Below are 26,808 nucleotides of genomic sequence, written 5' to 3'. Positions count from 1 at the left end.
ACCTCCTCCTTTTTTAAGGTTGAATAATATTCCATTGTATATATGTGTACACACATTGTACAATGTGTGTGTATATACACAATGGAGTATTCTTCAATCTGAAATATATATAGTATATATATATATATACACACACACACACACTATATACATACATATATGCACACAGTGTCTTTATCCATTAGTCCACTGACCGGCACCTAGGTTGTTTCTCTATCTTGGCTATTGTGGAAAATGGTGCAATGAACATGTGACTGTGGGTATCTTTATGAGGTGGTGATTTCATTTCCTTTGAGTATATATCCAGAATAGCAATTTCTGGGTTATACAGTAGATCTATTTTCAATTTGTTTACTAACCTCCATACTGTTTTCCATAATGGCTACAGCAATCTATATTCCCACCAACAGCATACAGGAGTTTCCTTTTCTCCACACCCTCAACAACACTTGTCTTTTTGACAACAGTTATCCTAACAGGTGTGAAGTGATATTGCACAGTAGTTTTAATGTGTATTTCTCTGATGATTAGTGATGCTGAGCCCCTTTCTGTGTACTTGTGGGCCATTTTTATGTCATCTTTGGAGAAATTTATACTGATGTCCCTTGCACATTGCTAATTGGGTTATTTTTTTTTTTTGCTATTGAGTTGTATGAGTTCTTCATAAATTTTGGATATTAACCCTTAGCAGATACATGATTTGTGAATATTTTTCCCAATATGTTTGTTAATTGTTTCCATTGCTGTGCAGAAGCTTTTTAGTTTGATGTAGTCCCATTTATTTATTTTTGCTTTTGTAGACTGAGCTTTTGGTGTGCTGTCCAAGAAATCACTGTCAAGGTCACTGTCAAGGAGTTTACCCCCTACATTTTCTTCTAGGAGTTTTATAGTTTCAGGTTTTACCTTTAGGTCTTTTATCCATTTTGAGTTGATTTTTGTATATAAAGGTCCAATTTCATTCTTTTGCACATGGAAATCCAGTTTTCCCAGCACCATTTATTAAAGAGACTATTCTTTTCCCCATTGTGTATTTTTGTTGCCCTTCTCAAACACTAGTTGAGCACCTATGTTTGGATTTATTTCTGGGCTCTCTATCCTATTCCACAAGTCTATGTGTCTGCTTTACCTCAGGACCATGTTGTTTTGATTATTATAGCTTCATAACATAATTTTAAATCAGGAAATGTGATGCCTCCAACTGTTTTTTTGTTTGTTTTTTGTTTTGTTTTGTTTTGTTTTTTACTGAGTAGTACTTTGGCTATTCAGGGTTTAATGTGGTTCCACATAAATGTTAGGTTTTGTTTTTTAACATTTCTGTGAAGAATGCCATTGGGATTTTGATAGGGATTGCATTGGATCTATACATATTGCTTTAGGTAGTACAGACATTTTAACAATATTAATTCTTACAATTCATGAGCATGAAATATCTATTTGTGTCCTCTTCAATTTCTTTCATCAACGTTTTATAGTTTTCAGGGTATGTCTTTTACTTCCTTGGCAAAATTTATTCTGAAGTATTTCATCTGGTTTTATTTTTTATGCTATTGGAAATGAAATTTTTTCTTGAATTTTTCATGTAGGTTGTTATTTGTGTATAGAAATACAAGAGATTTTTGTATCTATATTTTACATCCTGCGACTTTATTGAGATCTAACAGCTTTTTGGTGGAGTCTTTGGGGTTTTTTACATAAAGGATCATGTCTGTAATAAGTGATAATTTTACTTACTTTGTTCCAACTTGAATGCTTTTTATTTCTTTTCTGTCTAACTGCTCTTGCTAATACTTCCAGTACTATGCTGAATAGAAGTGACAAGTGTGGGCATTCTTACCCTACAGCAGATCTTAAAAGAAAAGCTTTCAGTTTCTCCTCATTGATTATGATGCTAGCTGTGGGTTTTTCATAAATGAACTTTATTATGCTGAGAAACCTTCCATCTATACCTAAACTGTTAAGAGTTTTCATCAAGAAAGGATGTTGAACTTTGTTGAAAGCTTTTTCTGCATCAGTTTATATGATCGTGTGGTTTTGTATGTTAATGCAAGTATCACACTGATTAATTTGCATATGCTAAACTAGTCTTGCATGGCCAGGGATATAGCTCACTTCATTGTGATCATAATCTTCTTGATTTATTGCTGAATTTGAGTTGCTAAAATATTATTGATGATTTTTACATCAATATTCATCAGAGATACTGATATTGACCTGTAGTTTTCTTTTTTTTTTTTTTGAGACGGAGTCTTGCTCTGCCACCCAGGCTGGAGTGCAGTGGCTGGATCTCAGCTCATTGCAAGCTCCGCCTCCCGGGTTCACGCCATTCTCCTGCCTCAGCCTCCCGAGTAGCTGGGACTACAGGCATCTGCCTCGTCGCCCGGCTAGTTTTTTGTATTTTTAAGTAGAGACAGGGTTTCACCGTATTAGCCAGGATGGTCTCGATCTCCTGACCTCGTGATCCGCCCGTCTCGGCCTCCCAAAGTGCTGGGTTTACAGGCTTGAGCCACTGCGCCCGGCTGGTAGTTTTCTTTACTGTGATGTCTTTGGTTTAGGTACCAAGGTGATGCTGGCTTCAGAAAACGTGTTAGGAAGTATTCACTCCAGCTCTATTTTTTGGATGAGTTTAAGAAGTTTTGGTAGTAATTCTTCTTTGAAAATGTAGTTTAATTCAGCCGTAAAGCCATCTGATCCTGGGCTTTTTTTGTTAGGAGGGTTTTAATTACTACTTCAATCCCTTTGTTATTGCTCTATGCGGGCTTTCTATTTCTTCCTGATTCAACCTTGGCAAAACCTTGGTTTTACAAAGAATTTATCCATTTCCTCTAGGTTATCAAATTTCTTGGCATATAATTTTTCACAATAGCTCCTTATGAAGCTTTTTATTTCTGAGGTTTCTGTTATAATGTCTCCACTTTTGGTTCTGATTTCATATATTTGAGTCTTCTCTTTTTTTTTCTTAGTCTAAGAGTTTGTTAATTTTGTTTATGTTTTCAAAAAAAAAACAACTCAGTTAATTTTTTCTATGGTTTTTCTATCCCCATTTGATTTATTTCTGTTCTGATTTTTATTATTTCCTTCCTTCTGTTAACTTTGGGTTTAACTTGTTCTTCTTTTTCTAGTTCCTTGAGGTGTAATGTTGGGCTACTTATCTGAGGTGGAAGGCTACTTATTTGAAATCTTTCTTATTATCATATGAATTATTTCTTATTTTTTAATGTAGGCATTTACAGTCATGAACTTCCCTCCCTTCAGAACCACTTTTGTTGCATCCCATAGGTTTTGGTATGTTATGTCTTCACTATCTTTCATCTCAAGATATTTTTATTTATTTATTTTATTTTAGTGTGTGTGTGTGTGTGTGTGTGTGTGTGTATGTGTTTGAGATAGGGTCTGGCTCTATCACCCAGGCTGGAGTCCAGTGACACAATCTTGGCTCACTGAAACCTCTGCCTCACAGGCTTAAGCCACCCTTCCACCTCAGCCTTCTGAATAGCTGGAACTACAGGCACGCGCCACCAAGCATGGCTAATATTTTTTATTTTTTGCATATATAGGTCTCACTTGTTGCCCAAGCTGGTCTCAAACTCCTCAAGTGATCTGTCCACCTCCATCTCCCAAAGTGCTGGGATTATAGGTGTGAGCCACTGTGCCTGGCCAAGATATTGTTAAATTTCCGTTTTGATTTCTTCTTTGACCCACTGGGTTGTTCAGGAGCGTGTTGTTTAATTTCTGCATATTATTGACTTTTCCAAAAATATTCCTGTTGTTGATTTGCAGTGTCATATAATTGTGGTCATAAACAATATTTGACATGATTCCAATCTTCCTAAGTTTGTTAAGACTTATTTTGTGGCTTACCATATGGTCTGTCCTGGAGAATGTTCCATGTGCCCTGGAGAAGAATGTATATTCTGCTGTTATTGGATGGAAAGTTCTGTATATATTTGTTAGGTCCATTTTTTTCTCAAGTGCAGTTCAATTACAGTATTTCCTTATTAATTTTCATCTGTTTGATCTGTCCACTGTTGAAAGTGGGATATTAAAGTCCCATACTATTATTGTATTGCTATCTATTTCTCCCTTAATGTCAATTAATATTTGTCTTAGGTGCTCTCAGATTGGGTGCATATATATTTACAGATGTTATATCCTCTTGATTAATTAAGCCCTTTATCATTAAATAGTGACCTTGTCTTTTGTGACAGTTTCATACTTAAAATCTATTTTATCAGTATAAGTATAGCCACCCCTGCTCTTTTTTTGGTTACCATTTGCATGGAATATCTTCTTCCATTCCTTTACTTTCAGCCTATGTGTGTCCTTAAGGGTAAAATGGGTCTCTTGTGGATAGCATATAGTTGGACTTTATTTTTTTAATCAATTTAACCAGTCTATGTCTTTTGATTGGAGAATTTAATCCATTTATATTCATTGTAATTATTGACAGGTAAGGAATTATTACTGCCATTTTATTAACTGTATTCTGGTTGTTTCTTAGATCCTTTGTTCCCTTCTCCCTCTCTTGTTTTCTATCTTTGTAATCTGGTAAGTTTCTGTAGTGCTAAATTTTTATTCTTTTCTCTTTATCATTGGTATACATGCTATAGGTTTTGCTTTGTAGTTACCATAAGGTTTATGCAAAACATCATACAGCTATAATAGGATATTTTATGCTGATAACAACTTAATTTCATTCTCATATAAAATCTCTGGACTTTTGCCCTCTCCCAACAATTTATATTTCTGATGTGACAATTTACATCTTTTTATATTAAGCATTTCTTAATTAATGGTAGCTATCATTATTTTTGACTCTTTTGACTTTTGACCTTTATACTAAAGATATACATGATTTACAAAGTATCATATCAATAATGAAGTATTATGGACTTGACCTTTACCACTGAATTTTGTACTTTCATATGTTGTTATATTAGTAATTCACATCCTTTTGTTTCTACTCAAAGAACTCTCTTAAGTATTTCTTGTTAGGCAGGTTTAGTGGTGATAAATTCTCCCAATTTTTGCTGGCCTAGAAAAGACTTTCGTTTCTCCTTTATTCCTGAAGGACAGCTTTAATGGGTATAGTATTCTTGGCTGATATTCTTTTTCCTTTCAGCAGTTTAAAATTTTCATCCCATTCTCTCCTGGCTTGTAACGTTTCTCTTAAGAAATTCACTGACATTCTAATGATGATTTCCCTTACATGTGACTTGACACTTTTCTCTTGTTCTTTTTAAATTCTCTCTTTGTAATTGACTTTTGATAGTTTAATTATAATGTACCTCAGACAGAACGACTTTGGGTTGAATCTGTTTGGGGACTTTTGAGTTTCACAGATCTGGATGTCCAAATCTCTTCCAAGAATCTGGAAGTTTTCTGCAATTATTTCATAAGCTTTCTCTTCCTACCTTTGTCCCTTATCCTTCTGCAACTCTCCTAATACGAATCTTTGTTCACTTGATGGCATTTCATAAGTTCTGCAGACTTCACTCCTTCGTTCATTTTTCTTTTTTTTTTCCTCTAAGTAATTTTTTTTTTTTTTTTTTTTTTTTTTTTTTTTTTTTTTTTGAGACGGAGTCTCGCTCTGCCACCCAGGCTGGAGTACAGTGGCTGGATCTCAGCTCACTGCAAGCTCTGCCTCCCAGGTTTACGCCATTCTCCTGCCTCAGCCTCCCGAGTAGCTGGGACTACAGGCGCCCGCCACCTCGCCCAGCTAGTTTTTTGTATTTTTTTTAGTAGAGATGGCATTTCACCATGTTAGCCAGGATGGTCTCGATCTCTTGACCTCCTGATCCTCCTGTCTCGGCCTCCCAAAGTGCTGGGACTACAGGCTTGAGCCACCACATCCGGCCTGACTAGGTAATTTCAAAAGACCTATCATCAAGTTCAGAGATTTTCTTCTGCTTGATCTAGTCTGCTGTTGAAGTTTTCTATTATAGTTTTTATTTCATTCACTGAATTCTTCAACTCCAAGATTTTTATTTGGTTCTTTTTTTTTTTCCAATTACTTTCCCTACTTTTTACATATCCAAAGATGTGTGAGAACTTTTTTTTTTAAAGATTATTTGGAACAAATGTACACTCAACGAACAAGTATGCAGGTAAAAGAACGTATCTTCTTTAGTTCTATTGGTGTGGTTTGTCTCTAAGAAAATTATTAAGAAGAGAATAATACTTTATTAATAACAATGCTAAGTAACATTCTTTTATTTTATTTTTTTTAATTATTATTATACTTTAAGTTCTATGGTACATGTGCACAACGTGCAGGTTTGTTACATATGTATACATGTGCCATGTTGGTGTGCTGCACCCTTTAACTCGTCATTTACATTAGGTATATCTCCTAATACTGTCCCTCCTCCCTCCCCCTCCCCACAATAGGCCACGATGTGTGATGTTCCCCTTCCTGTGTCCAAGTGATCTCATTGTTCAATTCCCACCTATAAGTGAGAACATGTGGTGTTTGGTTTTCTGTTCTTGCGATAGTTTACTGAGAATGATGGTTTCCAGCTACATTTGTGTTTCTCTTCAGATTGAGTAAGTCTTTCACCTTTATTTGGTTCTTTTTAATGATATTTATCTCTATTGAGGTTATCATTCAGATCATGAATTTTTTTCTGATTTCACTGAATTGCCTATCTATCTTATCTCAAATCTCACAGTTTCCTCACAATCATTATTCTGAATTTCTTCTTAGAAAATTCATAAATTTCCTTTTCTTGGAGTAAGTTACTAGAGAATTATTGTGTTAATTGGGCAATGTCCTATTTCCTTGCTTTTTCATGTTTCTTGTGTCCTAGCATTGATGTCTGCACATCTGGTGAAACAATCACCTCCTCCAAACTTTACAGAGTGGCTTTTATAGGGAAAGACTTTCACTTGCAGATGGGTCTTACTGTGCCAATTGGGTAGGGCATGGTGACTCTAAGTTCCTAGTAGAAGTAGTCGTAAATCCTCTGTGAATCTTATTCAGCTGCGATCAATGTCAGCAATGACTGTGGGTGTCTGGGTAAACTAGGATGTAGGAGTTTGGGGCAGTGGTGGTGGTAGCAAAGGTTGTCAACGTCCTTGGTGACAAGGGCTTTGAATGTCCTTCTGTTCTTTCCTTCCATACAATAGTGAGTCTTAGATGAGATCTCTCTTGATGTCAGGGCTGACATAGCCCTTAAGCAGCTGCAGCAGTACTGAGTTCAAAGGTACAGGTTCTCAGAATATCCATGGAAGAGGAGTCCTGGGCTCAGGGTTTCATGAGCTTATTTTAGCACCTGGGTTCTGAGGTAAAGGTTCACTCTCCAAGGCAGGGTTGGAGGCAGATTGCCTACACACCAGGATCTGTGATTCTGAGGCACAACCAAGCAGCTGAGGCAGGCCCCGGGAGCTGGGTTGTAGTTGTGACTCTGACCCCGGGGGACAGGACACAGAACTGGCCTTCTCTGAGGAAGAATGGGTGCTCTGATGATTTGAGCCCAGGGAGCAAGGTAAAGCTGCAATTTGGGAACCAGTGCCAACAGCCACAGTGGCAATTCAGGCCCCAGTGAATGAGGTGCCTACCTCATAGTGGTAACTGTGGACCCCCAGATGGTGAGACACAGAAGCATCCCAGACCCTGTATGGACACATGCAGCAGCAACAAGATACCCAAAATGGCAAAGCCTAGCTGCTGCTTGCATCCTGGAAGGCAGGGAACAGCACAGTGATGACTCCACTCCCCAAGAAGAGGGGTGTCTCATACTCTGCAAGGCTAGTCCAGTTCTAGGGAAGCAGGGTACTACAGTTCTTCAACCAGCAGGGCAAGGTGTCCCAGCTCAACCAACGTCCTGTTTCCCTGGGATGTGGGATACCATGTCAGATCAGCCCAGGGATGTGCAGCTGCTCAGTCTGGCTAAGGCTCCATTTCCCCAGGAGCTGATGTACCTCTTTAGCTCAGACACAGGGAGCCTTACTGCTCTGGGCAGACAAGGCACCGATTCCCCAGGATGCAGGGTGTTGCTTCAGCTTAGGCTCTGAGGAGCGAAGCACAATAGTGACTGGGAGGGGCAGGTAGAGCAGCTCCACACCAGCTTGGCCCCTGGGGTAGAGTGTAACAGCAGCTCAGCTTAGGGATGGTGAGCCAGCAGGTAGGGGTGGTTCGGTGGCAACAAAGCCTCAGGGATGAAAGAATGCTGTGGCTAACTGCACCAGAGCCAGACACACTCCAGCAGTGGTTCAGGTTCAAAGATGGTGCAGTGCAGTACCCACATGGGTCACAGGGCACAGGACACAGTGTCAGCTGCTTCTCTGGGGAAAGTGCAGCCGGGTGGACACCAGCCAGCTCCCTCAGCTGACCTGAGCCCCTGTGAGGTCAGTAGGAGTCCCCAGTGGAGAGCACTACAAGTGTCCACATCGATGATGTGTGCTTCCGGGAGTCTTCTTGCTCACCTTTTTCCCACAGAGAGAAGCAACTCCTGGTTTTGAACTGATCCCACCTTGGGGATGGGGTAGCAGAAGTGAGGCACTTCCCTTCTCTATGTGTCCATGCTGGTTTCTGTGGTCTAAAGGGCATCTGTTACTCCTTTGATGCACTTCAGCCCTGTTTAGTTATTTTCATCAAAATCCAGCCGTTTATTCATTGTTTCGGCTGTCTTGGCAGGACAGCGGAGGACAAGCATTAAGCGCTTCTAGCCAGTCATCTTGTTGACATCACTCTCTCATTGTCCTTGCTAATCCTTTTTCCTAGAAAGGCTTTCTTTTCCTAGTGGATGGTAAAAGAAGTTCTACATTGAGTGCTGGGGCTCCTGAGCTGCCCTTTCTCTCCTTTCCTGGGTTTCCTTCAACACAAAGCTCCCATTGTAACAGGTAAGGAGGTAGAGTAAGCTGCTCTAGGAAGTAGCAGAAGTCATCTTATCTCAGAGGTTTCCCACAAGCAGTTTTTATACCACCTCAACTCCAAAGGCCCCACCCCAACTTTGAAATCAGGCCACTACATTTGCAAGGTAGGCTCTTTCAGCTTGGTGAGGACAGGAAGAAGTATGCTGCCAGCCCCTTTCCCTTCCCATACTTGTTATCCCTCTGAATGTCACCACACTTTTCTTTTTCCCTATTACTTACAAAACAACAAAGAAAAACTATTATAGAAAACTTTGTAATAGAAAAAGCTTCTGCAGGATACACAATTCAAAACCATATATTTTTTTCTCTCTGTGCACCCGCTCGGTGCAATTGGCACTTATTCGAGACAGCTGCCAAAGAAAATATGTTTGTGGTTCAAAGATAAGCAGGTTTTTAGTAAACTGTCAAAAGGACTTTTTTTTTTCTTCTTTACTGCCAGTTGAAAAACTCAAAAAGAAAGAATATGTACGAGGGGGAAGGCATTCTGAATTATACTAGAACATATATAGACTTAATTTTCTGGAAATGCATCAATGGCTAGGTATTCAAAGCTAGGGTCTCCTGCTCCTCCACCTGGAATTGGGTTTTGCCATCAAAATAATAAGGGTGAAACACTAAAATAATCACATGTAATAACTGAGACAAAAGGTATTTTTTTAAACTCTGTTCTCATTGGAACTACCAATCTTTTAATAAAAGTCTATGTTAATTCACAGCACCAAGTAAAAAAGGAGAGAGATGCTATTATAATAAGGCCTCTGTTATCAATTATGACTGAAAATTGACCCAATAAAGATATCAGGGAATAAAGATCTACACCAACAGAAGGTCAGTCTAGAACTCACAGGCCACCAGAAAGAGGGACAAGCCAGAGGGCTGAACTGACACCAGTGTCCACAAGAAAGTTACCCTGCCAGGCTGGGCACGGTGGCTCATACCTGTAATCCCAGCACTTTGAGAGGCCAAGGCAGGCAGGTCACTTGAGCCCAGGAGTTCAAGACCAGCCTGGCCAACATGGTGAAACCCTGTATCCACAAAAAATACAAGAAGTAGATGGGTGTCGTGGTGCACACCTGTAATTCCAGCTACTCAGGAGGCTGAGGCACGAGAATCACCTGAAGCTGGGAGGTGGAGGTTGTAGTGAGCTGAGATCGCACCACTGCACTCCAGTCCAGTCTGAGTTGATAGATTAAGACTCTGTCTCAAAAAAAAAAAAAAAAAAAAATCAAGCAAGCAAGCTACCCCGCCAATGAAGGTCAAGCACATCTGTTTTCTATGGAGGAGTCTGCATTTTGATTTGTTCACACATCCTATCCTCCAGAAGCTGCATTTTGCCTCTGCCCCAATACAGTTTTTGTTAAGAACTAACAATCTAATGCCGTATTAAGGACTTTACAGAGGGGGCTGTAGATGTCAAAGCCATAAGGTCATGGGGGAAAAGTTAAACCTCTGAAGACACTGCAAGGGAAATTTAAATGGACAATAAAATCGTGATAATAAATGAGGTATAACTTTTTGTAACTTCTGATTATTTTACCAATGAAAAGCAAATTCTTCACTTTGAAGCACATGAATGTTGCAATGATGCAACGTCTCTAGTCTAAAGTGAGAGAAGGGGCAGATCCATCATCTCTTTTCTGTTTTGGGAAGAAGGAAGCTAAGATATATGTCAGTTAAAACTACACAGGTTAGGAAATTTTGCAAAATCTCTTTTTTCTTCCCGTACGAAAAGAGACTTCCAGCTCCCTGTACTCCTCCTGAGCTAACAGGGTAGGTTTCTTCTCAGCGTTATTTCACAGTGAGCAGATGGCAGTCTGAGATTTTTTTGATAAAAACAATCATCTGCCAGGGGTTGCTGAGAGGTCAGCAGAACCCAGATTAACAATTGATCAGCTCTAATGGACCATGATAGTAATAAATTCAGAGCCGGTACACAGACCTGCTACCTCAGTAATGGCAATAGGGCTGACACCCACGCTGTTAACAGATGTGCACTTAATAGCAGAGAAGCTTCAGTAGCTTCAAAACCTTCATCTAAGCCAAGACAAATTCTTCCACGCACATCTACTTTATCAAAGGTCTCTCTTTCACAGGTCTCCACCAAAGGGCATGTGGTTTACTTTGACCCACAGAAGAGTTCACTGAGGTCGGAGCACCAGTGTGAATGGCACTGTCATATCGACAGAGTATTTCAACATCTACTCTTCTGTTCAGACCACAATGGTACCCTCGGATGCTTTTGTTGTACATGTACAGAACAGGGGACTGGGGAGGAAAACTTTAGCTCCCTTTCCTTGTTCCCAAGAGAATAAAAACTAGAGACTTCTTTTCTTGGTGCCTGATTTTTTCAAGAGAGATGCCAATGCTGCCTTCACAATCACAGCACCCCCTTTGACAGAGGGAATCACTTGTGCTACACCAGAATTTTACTGTAAAACTGCCGTAACAGGAAATCAGAACACTCTTGGAAAATAACAATAGCTTCAGATGGACAAAAAAAGAATGTCTCTGTGTTAACTGAACTAAAACCGCAAAACATTTTTCATCGACTGAAGGATAAGTAATCCCCAAAAGTCAACTACATCATCCCTTCCCATGCCCCATCCCACCAACCCTTATCTCTCAGTAAAACTGACCACATGAGCCATAAATAACAGATTTTACAAAACAGTCATCACTTCCAATAATGTTTCTTACTCTCTCCTACACCCTCACTCCTTCCTGTTGAACCAATGAAGCCAGAAAAAATCAAATGAGAACATTCCTTAACATAATCACAGCACAGGGATGAAAATCCAACAATCCAACATTAATACATCATTGTTTTCTAATGAACCATCCATGTTAAAACTTTGTTTTCTAGTTCAGGATCACACATTGCACGTAGTAGTTATGTGTCCTCATCTCTTTGAATTAGGAGCAAATCCTCAACATCTCTTTCTCCTTCTTGATTTTGGCATTTTTGAAGATGAGTCCAGCCAGTTACTTTGTAGAATGTTCCTCCATCTAGATTTGTCTGATGTTTTATCATGATTACAGTCAGGCTATACATTTGGGGCAAGAATTGTACATAAGTGTGTTATATTTTTCTGGGTCATCACATCTGGAGGCACGTGATGTCACTTTGTCTCATTATTGGTGACATTAAATTCGATTACTTATTTAAGGTGGTGTCTATCAGGTTTCTGCACAATAAAATTGCTATTTTTCCCTTTGTAATTGATGAGTAACTTGTGGGCAAATAGTTTGAGACCATAAGTGTCCTGTTCTTCACCAAACTTTTGCCAACTAGTTTTAGCATCCACTGAAGATTCTTGCCTCAGTTAATTACCATAATTTTCTAACTCAGTCATTTCTTCTATATGCATTAGTTGCCTTCTAAGACGTTCCCCCTCATTTGTCTATTTTTTTCTTAAGATGGAGTTTCGCTCTCTGTTGCCCAGGCTGGAGTGCACTGGCGTGATCTCGGCTCACTCCAACATCCACCTCCCGGCTTCAAGCAATTCTCCTGTCTCAGCCTCCTGAGTAGCTGGGATTACAGGCGCCTGCCACCATGCCCGGCTAATTTTTGTATTTTTAGCAGGGTTTCACCATGTTGGCCAGGCTGGTCTCAAAGTCCTGATCTGCCCGCCTTGGCCTACCAAAGTGCTGGGATTACAGGTGGGAGCCACCAGCCTGGCCCATTTGTCTAGTTTTTAATCTATCTATCTGTTTATTTATTATCAGGTAGACTCATGGATTCTTATTTTATTCATTGTTACAAGCTAAGTTGATATGAGTTGAGTTTCTGTCACTTAAAATCAGAATATTCCTGAAAAGCCTTCAGGAACTTCTGAGAAAAGTGAGACAGTTTCCCTGGGCAATGCACTCAAGAGGTCCTTAGAATTTTCACACCTGCCAAAGTGCTTCCTGATGCTGCCATTAAATCCCTTCTGGCCCACTATACAAGTCCAAACTCTCTGAAAATCAGGCTCAATGAAGACAAATGCGGCCAGTAAATGGCCCCTAGATCTCTGTGGAACAATCATGTGAGAAGTGAGTATGGCTTTAGGAAGGTGAGGTACTTCTTGCTATATTCAAGGTTCTTCTCACTATGTTCTGTCCCTTCTCAGCAGCTTTGCTCAAAGAGCTGGACCAGCTGCCCACTCTTCTCCCAATGTTTCCAACCATCCCCAGAGCTTCTCCTCATTTCCCTCTTATGCTTAGCTATACCTCTGGCTCTATTTGTTTCAAATGTTGGGTATTATGCCTAAAAAGACTGTGGATGATGGACTTGATGTTTTTTGTTTGCCCCTCCAGAGCCATCTTCAACCTTTCTCACCCAGCTCAATCACTGAACTGAACTACATCAACCATACCAACAGCTGAATTCAGCCAACAGTGAGTACTGGCAAGAAATAAGAAAGCAAGAGAGTACTGGGGTATCATTATCCCAAATTTCACCCTTTCCAGCTCACCATGGGTGGCCATACTCCTCTATCAAATCATTTTTCCATGTAGCCATCTTCCCTGAGTTCTGGAAACCCCAGTTTTCCTCTCTTCAGGCCAGAAGTACGGCTAGCTCTGGGGTATGCCACCGCTGCCTGTTGGTTTATTTGAACACCATTGTGTGTTGGTTTCACTTAACCCCGACTACACATTTGAAAATATTTCCTTAATTAAACTTTCCTTGATCACCTCACTTGAATATGCATTGTTTTATTCACAAAGCAAAGACACAGATGAGGGTGATGATAAGGACACATCTTCAAGTGAGACATGCAGCCGGCGGCCGGCTTTGGTACTGCCATCTTTTTTGTGCTTAATGATTTATGTCTGCCTTTATATTTCCCATATAAATGGAAACATAGGAAAGTAAACACTATTTCCTAACTGTAACCACATGCCATTAAAAGAAATACGTCTAGCAAAGCTCAAACTTTAAGATTTGCTCCTTCTGTTTTCCTAGTGGTGAGGAAAGGTCACAAAACTCAAAGTGCTAATTTAGATAAAAGTTCATTCAGGGAGACCCAAAGGAATCTTCAAGTTTTACTTACTTACTTATTTATTTGTTTCATTATTTATTTGAGACAGACTCTCACTCTGTCACCCAGGCTGGAGTACAGTGGCTCCATCTCAGCTCATTGTAACGTCTGCTGCCCAGGTTCAAGCAATTCTCCTGCCTCAGTCTCCCAAGTAGCTGGGATTACAGGCGTCCACCACCATGCCCAGCTAATTTTTGTATTTTTAGTAGAGATGGCATTTCACCATGTTGGCCAGGCTGGTCTCAAACTCCTGGCCTCAAGCAATCCACCTGCCTCAGCCTCCCAAAGTGGTGGAATTACAGGCATGAGCCACCACACCCAGCTGGAACCTCCAAGTATTATTTAATTCACTTGTTGCCCTTTACGTTTTCTATACACATCGACATCAAAATCCTTCTCAATCAGACATAGTTATATCATGATCAGGTGCAAGATCTACTGCAAGAAATTAATGAGATGGATGTTTGAATCTCAAATCAGTGAATGATTTGATTTCTAAATTTTATTACCAATCAATTCAAGGACAGATCCATCACAGTATTGCTTTCAGTCACTTGCATCCCAAAACGCAGCCAAGCCAAGTGGGGTTTGGATATATTCTGCTATCTTATCAATTTACCATTGAGAGATCTGGTGATTATTGCCATTGACCAAGTTAACTCCCCCTAAATTGGGGAATAGTTTATTGAAATCTGATTACACACATGTGAGTGTTTGGCATCACCCATTATAACTGTCATTGTTAGAAAGTGGTTGACGATTGCTTAAGAATCCTGTCAAAGACAGGCACATTTACTGAATTCTATACCATCCTCACAAAAGCCTTTCCCTCCCAATCACTGAAAAATCAGTATTCCTGGTATACTTTGTACTTCTCCTTTGGCAAGAAATACACAAAACAATTTAACTCAAACTATAATCAGTTACCTGTAAGTCTGCATCAAATTCATGTTTCAGGTGTGCTTCTTCTGCAGCCTCCACCAGACGCTAAAAAAAAAAAAAAAAAAAAACAGAAGACAGCATTAAGGATCAGAATTGTGGCCTGAACCCCATCTCTCCATTGACCAAAAGTGACAGATTATATCATGGTTCATACATTGTGACCTGATGCCTTTGCTCCCATGAAACTGAAAATAATCACATCAGTGTCAACATTTGGTTTCTGCCTTCATCATTCAATCAATAATTCTTCCAATAAATATTTATTGTTATGTACACATTTATACATGCACACGTATTCTGCATCCAGTTACATAACAATTCAGATACTGGCCCTTAAAGCCCAATGCAGATCCAAAACCCACCTAGAATAGTGCATTCTTAGGTACAGAAGGCCCTTAGTCAAGATTTATTGCCTTGAATTGAGTCCAACTTTAAGTGGGCTAGCTTTCTTCCCCAATATTTTGGAAAACAGTACTTATTTTAATTCCCTCAATCATTCAATGTCAATTCTTTTTGTACCCAGTTCTAATATGTAATTATCAGGTGACAGTTACGTGCATTTTATGGTCCATCAATGCCACTGTGACCATCTGCAACTCAAAAAAGCAATCACTTAAATTAAACGAATACTCAGCACCCACAAGAACACAATTCTTGTTATTCTTCTCAGCCAGTGAAGTTCAACACATTAATAGTCTTATGAAACCCATTTCATGATGCCTTCATTTAGATAATTACTCAACAATCAAAATCATTTTTATTTTAATTTGAATTTGCCAACAAGAAGATATTTCCCACCTTGAAAATACAGGCTAGTGGATATTGCAGAAAACTCATGTGATGAAATAATCACTGAAATTACATCAAACTAAAAGGAAAATCTTAGATCCAAGCAAAAATTTGACCATTTATATCTTCCCATGGTCACTCTTGTATCCTGTGCTGTCTCTAACTTGCTTTCTCTTGACATAATATAGGCCTGAGTTTAATAGGCGACATGTGAAAAATGATGGCATTAATATTAATCTCTAAATGGTCACAAATCGACAGACAAATGTCCCATGAATAATTATTAAATTGGATATGGAAGTGAAGAGGCTGAAATATATTCGGGTAACTTTAAGCAGCAGTATAGAGCACCAAAGCCCACTTTCTCCACAGGACATACAAAGAAAGAGACAGGTCAGCGAGAGACAGTGCTGCCCACAGACAGGAATTTGGGAAGGGTGAAAATAAGATTTCCCACACTATCTTCAGTTGATCAGAAGGTCAGGAAGGGCTTTTCCTTTACTGGTCAAAGAACAATCCCCAGAAAACATCGGAGGCTAGAGCCAGGAGACCTGGTCCTCATTCTCTTCTGGATGCTAACTCACTACAGGTGTGAAATCTGGAGCAGGACCCGTCCCCTGTCTGAGACTCAATTTCCTTACCTGAAAATACAAAAACTGGCGACCCGAGAGCAGTGCTTCTCAAAGTGCGGTCCCACATTGGCAGGATCAGTTTCACCTGGGAACTTGTAGAAATGCCCATCCCATTTTTTTTCTGGGTTTTTCTGATTCAGAACCGAATCAAAAATTCTGGAGGTGGGGACCAGCAATCTGGTCTAACAAGCCCTGCAGGTAGTTCTGATGTCACTAAAGTTTGAGAACCACTGGTTCTCAAAATAATAATAATAATAATAAATAAACAATAAATAAAATAAAAATAACATTCATCCCATTCCTCACCTCACTCCTGATGCTTGATTAAACCTCCAAGGTTTCTCAACTCTTATTTAACTTTGTAAAATCTATGTGCCAGGCATGGTGGGTTCATACCGGTAATCCCAGCACTTTGGGAGGCAGAGGCGGGCAGATCACCTGAGGTCAGGAATTAGAGGCAAGCCTGGACGACATGGCAAAAACCCATCTCTACAAAACACATAAAAATTAGCCACGTGTGGTGGCACATGCCTGTAGTCTCAGCTACTCAGGAGGCTGAGGCAGGAGAATCACTTGAACCCAGGAGGCAGAGGCTGCAGTGAGCCGAGATCACACCACTGCACTCCAGCCTGGGCGACAAAGTGAGACTCTGTCTCAAAAACAAAAAACAAAACTTATGTATACCTACCTAAAATACTGTCACTTTAGGATATAAAATTCTTTACAGAAAAAAAGACATAAGATGGAGGGGATGAGAAACAGAAAAGTAAGAAGAGGAACAATCTACCAAGACCAGGTAAGTGGGCCCCTCGTGTTCATTGGGTCACTGTCTTCCTAGAGTCATCCTAGTCAATGAAGCTTGTCAGCCTTCTGGGATCACATGGTACAATCTGCAAAAATACTGTGGATCCTGACAGATGAGTGACAGGCAGTGATATATAAAAAAAGGAAAACTATGTGTTTCTGAGAGCATATTCTCTCAATCTTTGTAATAGATTTGGAATTTCTATGCATGTATCATGAAATCACATATATTGAGCTTTACAGAATGTGTATAAATATTATGCATGTCTGACTACTTATATTATCAAAACAAGTCATGCATTTTGAGCATTTATTTATTTCAACACACAAAAGTAGATTTTTAATGGTGTCTACGCACTGAGAATCTAGAGAAAAAAAGCTGATAAAATGTTTAAATGATCAAAAGATAAAGCAAAACTACACAATTAACAAGACAGATAATACTGAAAAAAGTAAAGAATTGGAAAGGTAAAAATAATAATAAAGTCGTGTAGGACCAACAAAAAAGAGAACAGGATGAAAATAATAGGCAAGTTGAAATCATCACAAAACAGTATGCATGAAATGTATTTCATATATATTGTATTTACATATCTGTGTATGTGCATGTATATGTATATGTATACTGTACAGTCATGCAAACTATGTAACATATTCCTATATAACAAAACAAAGTATATTTCAACGATAAACACTGCAATACAAAGTAGGTAACAATACAAGAAGGTAACACTGGAAAGCATCCGATAATATTGAAGTAACTACTAAGAGCAGCCAGAACACTGCATTCTGTGCTGAGTGAAGTAAATACAGGAGAATTTGACCTGCTAGCAAGTTTTTATGTTCATGTTCAAGTTAAATTCACTGCATGCCTTTTTATTTTTTTTTTCCTAATAGGGAACTCTTCACGAATTTGCATGTCATCCTTGCTAATCTCCTCTGGATTGCTCTCATTTTAGTATATGTGCTGCTGAAGCAAGCACTGCATGCCTTTTTTAAAACTTAATTTACCCCACATATCTCTTTCTTGATCCATGAAGATATTTTTTCCATCATTCTCACTAGAAAGCTTTAGGAAACATGATTCAAGAAATGATAATCAACCAGCAGCTACATGTAATGATTGTTTCTTATGAAGCAAATGGGTATCCCAGAAAAGCGCTCTTCGAATGGATACGCCCTGTACACAGCACCCATCAGGTTGTCCCAACCTGCCCTCTGATGCCAATGGGAGACAGGCCTACATTTTCTGGGTGAACTCAGGGGATGCCCTCTCAAAACAGGCTCAGCTGTTGTGTAAGACAGTCAGGAAAAATGGCACATCATCAAGAACTATGTATCTTGTGGAAAGAACAAAAGACAGTAATCTTTCCTCTGAAAGCACTCTCACGAAGCTAAACAAATTAAAAGAAATGTTATTTAAGTAGGAAACCATCTTCCATAGATTTACCTAAAACAGGCTGGGTGTGGTGTAATCCCAGCACTTTGGGAGGCTGAGGCAGGCGGATTGCATGAGCCCAGGACTTCAAAATCAGACAGGGCAACATGGCAAATCCCCATCTCTACAAAAAATACAAAAATCAGCCAGGCGTGGTGGCGCCCACCTGTAGTCCCAACTAGCAGTGAAACTCAGGTGGGAGCATCACTTGAGCCCAGTAGGCAGAGGCTGCAGTGAGCCAAGACTACATTACTGCACTCCAGCCTGGGCAACAGAACAAGACCCTATCTCAGAAAAAAAAAAAAAACTAAAACAGATTCATGGGGACAGAAGTTTCTACTGTTTTTTGTTTTGCTTTGTTTTGTTTTGCTTTGCTTTGTTTTTGAGACAGAGTCTCGGAGTCTCGCTCTGTCGCCCAGACTGGAGTGCAATGGAGTGATCTCGGCTCACTGCAAGCTCTGCCTCCCGGGTTCACACTATTCTCCTGCCTCAGCTCCTGAGTAGCTGGGATTACAGGCACACGCCATCACCCCCAGTTAATTTTTGTATTTTTTAGCAGAGGTGGCATTTCACCATGTTGGCTAGGCTGGTCTCAAACTCCTGACCTCAGGTGATCTGCCCACCTGGGCCTCCCAAAGTGCTGGGATTACACCCGTAAGTCACTGTGCCTGGCCAAGTTTCTCCAGTTAATAAAATTAAAATACATTGATTCATCATCTAACAAAGTCAAGACCATAGAACTTCAATTTCTGATGCTTGCTAATAGAAAGTAACAGCCTATTATTGACATCTCTTTCCTTAGCAAATGTCATTATAATCATCTAAATCCAATGAAATACGTTTTTAAAACAAATTTGCAGGTAAGAAAAATCCATTAAATTTGCTAATATTTTAGTTATTATATAAGAAACTGCCAGTGAGCCTGGGGAAAACTGTTACTCTATTATACCTGTTACAAAGGCGGTATACTTTTAATAATAATGTTAATTTTCTTTTATATGAATTCCTTTTTAGGTCCACAGATGGGATTATACAATTGTGAATGTGGTTTTTAATTAAACGTGAACACTGGAAACAAAAATGGCTTTGAAGACTCCAGCCTTCGGAACTGAGCTTTGAGGTAAGAGAAAACAGCAGTAAGCCGGGCGCGGTGGCTCAAGCCTGTAATCCCAGCACTTTGGGAGGCCGAGACGGGCGGATCACGAGGTCAGGAGATCGAGACCATCCTGGCGAACATGGTGAAACCCCGTCTCTACTAAAAATACAAAAACTAGCCGGGCGACGTGGCGGGCGCCTGTAGTCCCAGCTACTCGGGAGGCTGAGGCAGGAGAATGGCGTAAACCCGGGAGGCAGAGCTTGCAGTGAGCTGAGATCCGGCCACTGCACTCCAGCCTGGGCGACAGAGCGAGACTCCGCCTCAAGAAAAAAAAAAAAAAGAGAAAACAGCAGTATTGTCCACAAATCTTTTGTCCCTTGTTTAATGCCAAAGCTTTTCCTTACTCAATAAAAATGATAACAATATACTGGAATATACATCCTGGACTTGGAACAAAGCACCTATAAGCTAAAAGGTTGTAATTCATGAGTTGATGCACATTTCACTGGCTTTTTATATTTCTATATAACTCATGCCTTTTAGTGAAATAAATACAAACAAGAGCCATCTTTATAAATAGACAATGCTAGAAGCCATAGAACACGGATAGTATTTATAGCTTTGGTGAAGGCGAAGCTGCCAAGGGGAATAGCAGGGATATTAAAGCATTTCATTTAAAATCACATCTTATTTCTTGTTACAATGACCCTATATATATCCACACAACATTACAGAATGCACAGTGTCCCATTTCCTCCCCACAACACTTAAATTAGGACTAGCGTTAAAGACATGGTAGAGGTCAAACTTTCCATCATGGGCCAGAAGGAGAAAACCGGACACTATGTCTAAGTAGAAACTGGATCAGAAAAAGCAAATGATTCTTTTGTCCTCATGTATTTTGTTTTTGTTCCTGGCCATTTTGGCTTAACAAGTGGAGAAAGGAGAGAAAGAAATACGTGGTGAGAGGTGGGAAGGTAATGGAAAATGTTACTATACTACCAAAGTAACTTAACTGCTGGACTCCTGATTTCATCGCAATGAACAAATTGTGTACAAATAAAGAAAATTTCAAATAAAAATCCCTAAAATGGGGGGAAGGGACAATTATGAATGAAAATCCTCAAAACAAAACAGAAATATAAAAACCATATGGAATCACAATGTAAAAAGTTATTTTTATTTCTTATGGTAAAGCTAAAAAGCTTTGGGTTATAAAATGCTGTTATAATGGGCTGTTGGAATTTAATAAAGATTTCAAAGCACTTAATACATTTAGTGGTTTTCATTTAATGTTTTGCAACAACACACTGAATACTCATACCAGGCTTTTTACTGCCTTTTTTCTGGAATGAATACATAATTCTTTCTCCCTTAAGGTTTAAGCTCAAATGAAGGGAACTCAAATCTATAATCATGAACATGGATTTGGGCTACACAAAGGGTTATCTTGGAGTTAGTTATTGAATTGTCATTAATACCAGAGTTAGAGATCACATGACTCTTCCTTTGAATCAACAAGAGTTCAATGTGTAGAAAAATGGCCAGAGCAGTCAAGAAATAGTAGTAATTACCATCACAACCATACCCAGAGCGGCATGGTTGAACTGTTACCCTAGATTCAGTGGCTTTTACTTTAAGGGCAAGAGTTTGATGGAGAAAGAGTTACACCATTTGTCCATCAGTGTGTACCTGGGACTAATGCTATCCCAGCAGCGTGTTACACAGCAGGGCTTGAACTTGACATGCTGACAGTCTACAGAAGTGAAGACAGAGGAGATCTAAGTCCTCTCCACAGTCACAGATTTCAAACTCAATCAATCACGGATTAAAATGAAAAATCTCTACCCTCATTAAGGGCACTTAGCACATCAAAAGATGTTTCCAGGAACCCTGGCAAAATGAGATTGATTTGTTTCCTGGACTTATTTCAAACTCTTGTCTTGTACCAAGGGTCAGAAATCATCCATTTAAGAACTGTTACGTTGGAGAAATTAAGTTGTTCAGATTTACATTTTCATGCCTTCTGGTGTTGAGATTCCTTTCCCTCTGTCCTTGGGATAGAGTTTTTTTTATCACTCTGTAACAGTGTAGATTAATCTTTGCTGCTTTGTAGCTAGAGCAATTGGATGAATATTTCCCGAAGTGTCGGACGGGTACCAACAGTGATCCATGAAAAAAACATAAGATGGTTCACAGAATGTTGAGGGACACACAAGAAAAATAGCTATTTCAATGAGAAGGGACAAGTGACAAAGAATGCTGTCAGGAAGCCAAGGAAGCCAAGGAAGCTTCCCAGAAGACATGACATTTAAGCTGAGCTCTGAAGGAGAACAGGAAGGATGCAGGAGAAAGAGAAGTGCTGAAAGAACATTCAAGCCAATAGGAACATTTCACACAAAGTTTTGGAGGTATGAAAATGTTCTGGAAACAGCAATTAAGAGAAATATTCTGGAAACAGCTAGTGCTCTGGGACCTACACAGAGGCCACATCAATGACTGGATGACCATCAGGTAATAAACCAAGGCAAAATGAAAAACCTGTAGAAATGGACACAATTAGACAAGAAGAAAGCCAACACACCTTTCCCTGCCACCCTGCAATGCTGCAACTGCAGTTAGAGTCATAGCTGAAACTTTAATAATATTCAGTAATCCTTATTGATACAAATGTTTTTATTTTTCGATTCCAACAGAAATGGCACATATAAATCACCAACTATCAAGATGATCATTTCTTTGGAGAAACACAGCTTTTAAGGAGGCTTCATTATTTCTTTGTTCCTGTAGAAGAAATAAGCTTTGTTGCACATGAATGAACATTTTGTATAAAATGACCTTCCGCCTGAAAGCTGCAAAAATTGCTTCTGCTTTAAAAATGGCAAACATTTCAAAGTGGATTATAAAAGCTAATCTATAAAGTTTCTAGAGAAAGCAGGTAACAGAACAATAGAGAAAACACATTGTGTGTGCATGTGGGGAGCTTTTTTCCCTTCCTTCACTCCTCCCCTTTCCTGTCTCCTTCAGATTGTATAAGGCTACACTTGGCCTTTTACAAGACAAAATAAGCCTGGAGTTTACATCAGAAGACACGATCACAATCAATAACAAATTATCTTTGTTTCCACAAGAGATACCTGTTATCAATCTGAGGCTGATTAAATTAATACCCATTATCAGTGTGGATGGCCAATTTCCAAACCAAAGCCATCACATTCTACATCTAAGCCTGCATTTGCCAAAGTGCAACATTTGCAGAGCTGCTGAAGATGGAAACACCCAAACGTTATTCAAAGGGCTGCTCGGGGGCCAAGGCAGCTCAGGGAGAGGTAGGAAGAAGAGACAACCTTTGATTTCAGCCCAAGTAATTTTTCCAAATGACCCAGTGTTTTAAATAATGTTCTTCTGCTTACTTAGCTCTCCTGGGAATGTTTTAGAGTTGATTATCAAAATCAAGGCTATTTAACCACGAAACTTAAAAAGTCCCCTCAGGACCCTTCAGTTCTGAGGTAACTGCATTATTTCCTTTGTGGACAATGGAACTATCTTTAACTTCTCAAGAGGACAGTCCACAATGAATGGGGACTATGACATTATGTCATCTGAGGCATGAGTCCCCAAACCCAGCACGGACCAGTACTGGTCGGTGGCCTGTTAGGAACTGGGCCGCACAGCAGGAGGTGAGTGGAGGGTCTGCGAGCATCACTGCCTGAGCTAAGCCTCCTGTCAGATCAGCAGCATCAGACTCTCATAGGAGCACGAACCCTATTGTGAAGGGCGCATGCAAGGGATCCAGGCTGCACGCTCCTTAAGAGAATCTAACTAATGCCTGATTATCTGAGGTGGAACAGCTTCATCCCAAAGCCATCCCCCATGGAAAAATTGTCTTTCATGAAACCGATCCCTGATGCCAAAAAGGTTGGGGACCGCTGACCTGAAGGATGAACATTTGTTCTCGAAAATGAAAGAAACTTTCCTATCACCGAGGCCTCTGATTGCAGTGAATAAAATTCTGTTCCAGCCCTTAATTATACCTTTCCAGGGCTTACTCAGAAGGTATTGACTAGAACTCACAATGGCAGAGTATTGAAGGTATTGCCCAACTAGCCAAGGAAGGCAGGGACATCTGCCCCAGATAAGTCACAGCCAACATAACAAGGTATTGGTGCTGGTAAGGAAGTCTGTCCTGCACAGAGTTTCCATTCCTGGTTGTATCACTTTTCTATCACTTCTGTTTAATTCAGCAAGTACTTGTTGAGAACCTATTAGGTAACAAGAACATCACCAAGAACGGAACCTCAATAAATACATAACTGAGTCTTAGGCCTCAAGAAGTTTAAGTTTGGGGTACCTTTTGTTACAGTAGAGTCAGAACAGGTCTCAGAAATCAAGGACAAGAGTTTGAATCCAGGTCTTCCTACTCACCGACTCTGGGTAAGTCTTAACTGAGTTCTGGGTTTTCTAATCTGATGGACACAAATAATATAACCTTTAGTCTGCACCTCAGTGTGTGAATCTGGTAAGAACATATATACAAAAATTTCCAAAAGGATTCCACACAAGTGTAAAATATTATTAAGACAGGGTAGAGGAAGAGACAAGATTTTCCAGCATAAAACAGCTTGATTGAAACAAGGAAACTTCACAGAGTCGCTGCCTCCCACGGTTGGCTCTCATATGCGGAGAACTTGGAACAGCTCCCCAAGTTCACAGTTACATGGAGGTTATGTGAAAGTTAATTCTGCTGCCAAGAAAAGGACTCCAAATCTTGTGTTCGAAAACACAAGGCTATGCATCTGCTTCTTAAGGGTGGGTTTTCAGAATTCACCACTCTCTTTTTCAGCTCCAGAGGTAAAATCTGTGATCAGTGAGGCTGAAAATGGAATGAAGCAAAGGCCTTTATGAAAGGGTTTGACTGATGTCCTCAGAATGGCACAAACACAGAAATTAAACTGTTTGCCAAAGCAAGCTCCTTTGACAGATGGCACCTGTGAGACACTGGACAGGATGGTAAGTGTGGCAGGCAGCTCCTAGACCCCAGGCCCCAACTATGGCCAGGGAAGACAATTTTTCTTTCTCCTTGAAAATGAAGTAACACTAACAATTTCCATGTCCATTCAGACTTTACCTTTTCAAGATGGATTTTTATATAAATTTGAAGCAGAGAAAAATCTGTTCCAATTCCCTTGTTCTTTCCTTCCAACTATCCATCCAAATGCTTACCAGGCAACTTCGGTTTGGGAAGGAACATATTGTGTTGGTCCAGGCAACAGCCCCGAGGTCTGACAACCTGAATTCAAATCCTGCCTCCAGCAACTTTATAATACCTCTCTGAGTCAATGTTCTTGGCACAGAGTAAATGTCCACTAATGTTATCTCTTACTGCTGCTGCTGCTGATGATGATGATGATTAATTATGTGGGAAGAATTACGCTAGGGGATGATGCTATGAAGATAATGGCATTCTCACACAGTTCAGCTGGGAGGGGAGGCAAATAATTAGATAATGTGGCGTGGGCTAGGAGGGCCACACAAGATGATAATAGCAAGTATTGAGCTTCACACTCCCTGGCCTATGTGTCAAGCTGTCCTACACGCTTTAGTCATCGAATCCCGTGAATCCTCACAACTGCTCTATAAAACAAAGCACAGATACTATCCTAACTTTACACCAAAGGGAAACCAAAGGGAAGAGAAGTTATAGCACTGTGAAAACCAAGGGCATAGAGCACCAGTGCAGGAATGCTCATAAATGATGCAACAGTGAGCTGGGGTTAAAGGATGAGTGGAAGTCAGCCAGGTGACCGAGAGAGGTGACGGCGAAGGAGCAGCAAAGCCTCCAGGGTGGGAGCCTCCTCTGCCTAGTCTCTCCTGTCTGCAGAGCTGCAGGTGTGGAATGGGAAGGGGGGAGAGTGCAAAAGGGCAGGCAAGTGGGGCTCAGATAAGCAAGGGTGCTGAGCTAGGCTAAGGAGTACTGTGGCCTGCGTGCAGCGGGAGGTCTCATGGGGCATAGGACCCACGTGATCAGACCTGAACTTTAATTCATCTTCAAAAGTAATCTGGTGGCAGTGCTGAAAAAACTTAGAAGAGGATAAACCTGAAACAGAGACTGAGGCAGACAGACCACTTGCTTTAATGTCATTTATTCCACAAATACCTTAATCTATGAGCAATTCCTGTGGGCTCTCCCTCCAAAATATACCCCATGCTTCACTACTTTTGTCATCCTCTCCCCTGTTATATTCCTAGTAAAGCCACAGCCATCTTTTCCCTGGAAACCCTCAGCATCCTAACAAGTGTCCAGTTTGCACTCAGTGCCCTGGATCCCATTCTCCACATGGTTGCCAGAAAAAGCCTTTTAAAAACAATTCTGATGGCAGTACTCCCTGTTTGAAACCCACCAGTGACTTCCCACTAATCATGACTAAGACCCATAAGGTCATAAGGTCCTTTGATCTGGCCCAGTACCCTCAGATCCTGACTCCCAGCCATCTTTCTGGCCCCAGACCACTATCAACTTGTCTCTGTCATCCTGCTGTTCTCTTGACCAAGGATACTCTTGTCCTAGATCCTTGTATGTTTGGCTGCCCCCATTGGTCACTCTGCAGCTCAAATGACGACTCCTCAAGGATGTCACCCCCATCCCCTAACAAAACATTGACACATTTTGTGCTCGAAGCAGCATTGAGCATATGGCTAGTGCTCAAAATGCAGTTGGACAAATTTAAAAAATATCTATTACTCACCCTACTGGGTGCCAGGCACTGTTTGTCTGGGAATATAAGGTTTATAAAACACAGCTGTTGCCCTCAAGTACATTAGAGTCCAGGGTGGGAAAGAAACGAGCAGGCAACCGCAACACATGATAAAGGTTCTAACAAGAGGAAGCAAGGAATTCTACAAAACACCAAGGGAGCAACTAGACCAGGCTTATGGGGTACAAGGAGGCTCCTCACGTATGGTACAAGAAGGCTTCTCATCTGCACTGAAACCTGAAAGACAAGAGCCAGCCCAGGAAACAAAGGAAGGGCCTTCCAGGATGAGGGAACTGCAAGTGCAGTGGCAAAAGAAGGCAAAAGAGGGCATGACATGTTCAGGTAATTACGAGTGGCTCGGCGTATGAAGGTTATGTGGAGGGGAGCCTGTGTCGGGGCTGGGGAGCTAGTGAGAAAGGAGGCTGGAGAGTTTTAAGCAGCAAAATATTATTGA

At 40.4% G+C, this 26,808-nt stretch overlaps 1 protein-coding gene across 2 annotated transcripts in view; it reads right to left on the bottom strand.

Moving 5' to 3' along the window:
* CACNA2D3 (calcium voltage-gated channel auxiliary subunit alpha2delta 3) overlaps positions 1–26,808 on the bottom strand; it is a 967,057-nt gene that overhangs the window by 681,391 nt on the left and 258,858 nt on the right. For both annotated transcript variants that reach the window (XM_033210152.1, XM_033210151.1), the window contains exon 4: positions 14,826–14,885. In XM_033210152.1, coding sequence (XP_033066043.1) covers positions 14,826–14,885 — 60 coding nt within the window. The remainder of the gene's footprint in view (positions 1–14,825; positions 14,886–26,808) is intronic.

This window comes from Trachypithecus francoisi, unplaced genomic scaffold (genome assembly GCF_009764315.1).
Source record: "Trachypithecus francoisi isolate TF-2019V2 unplaced genomic scaffold, Tfra_2.0 Lachesis_group0, whole genome shotgun sequence".
NCBI classification, from domain to species: domain Eukaryota; kingdom Metazoa; phylum Chordata; class Mammalia; order Primates; family Cercopithecidae; genus Trachypithecus; species Trachypithecus francoisi.
The sequence above is the reverse complement of the archived record's forward strand: the minus strand, read 5'-3'. Positions and strand labels throughout refer to the sequence as shown.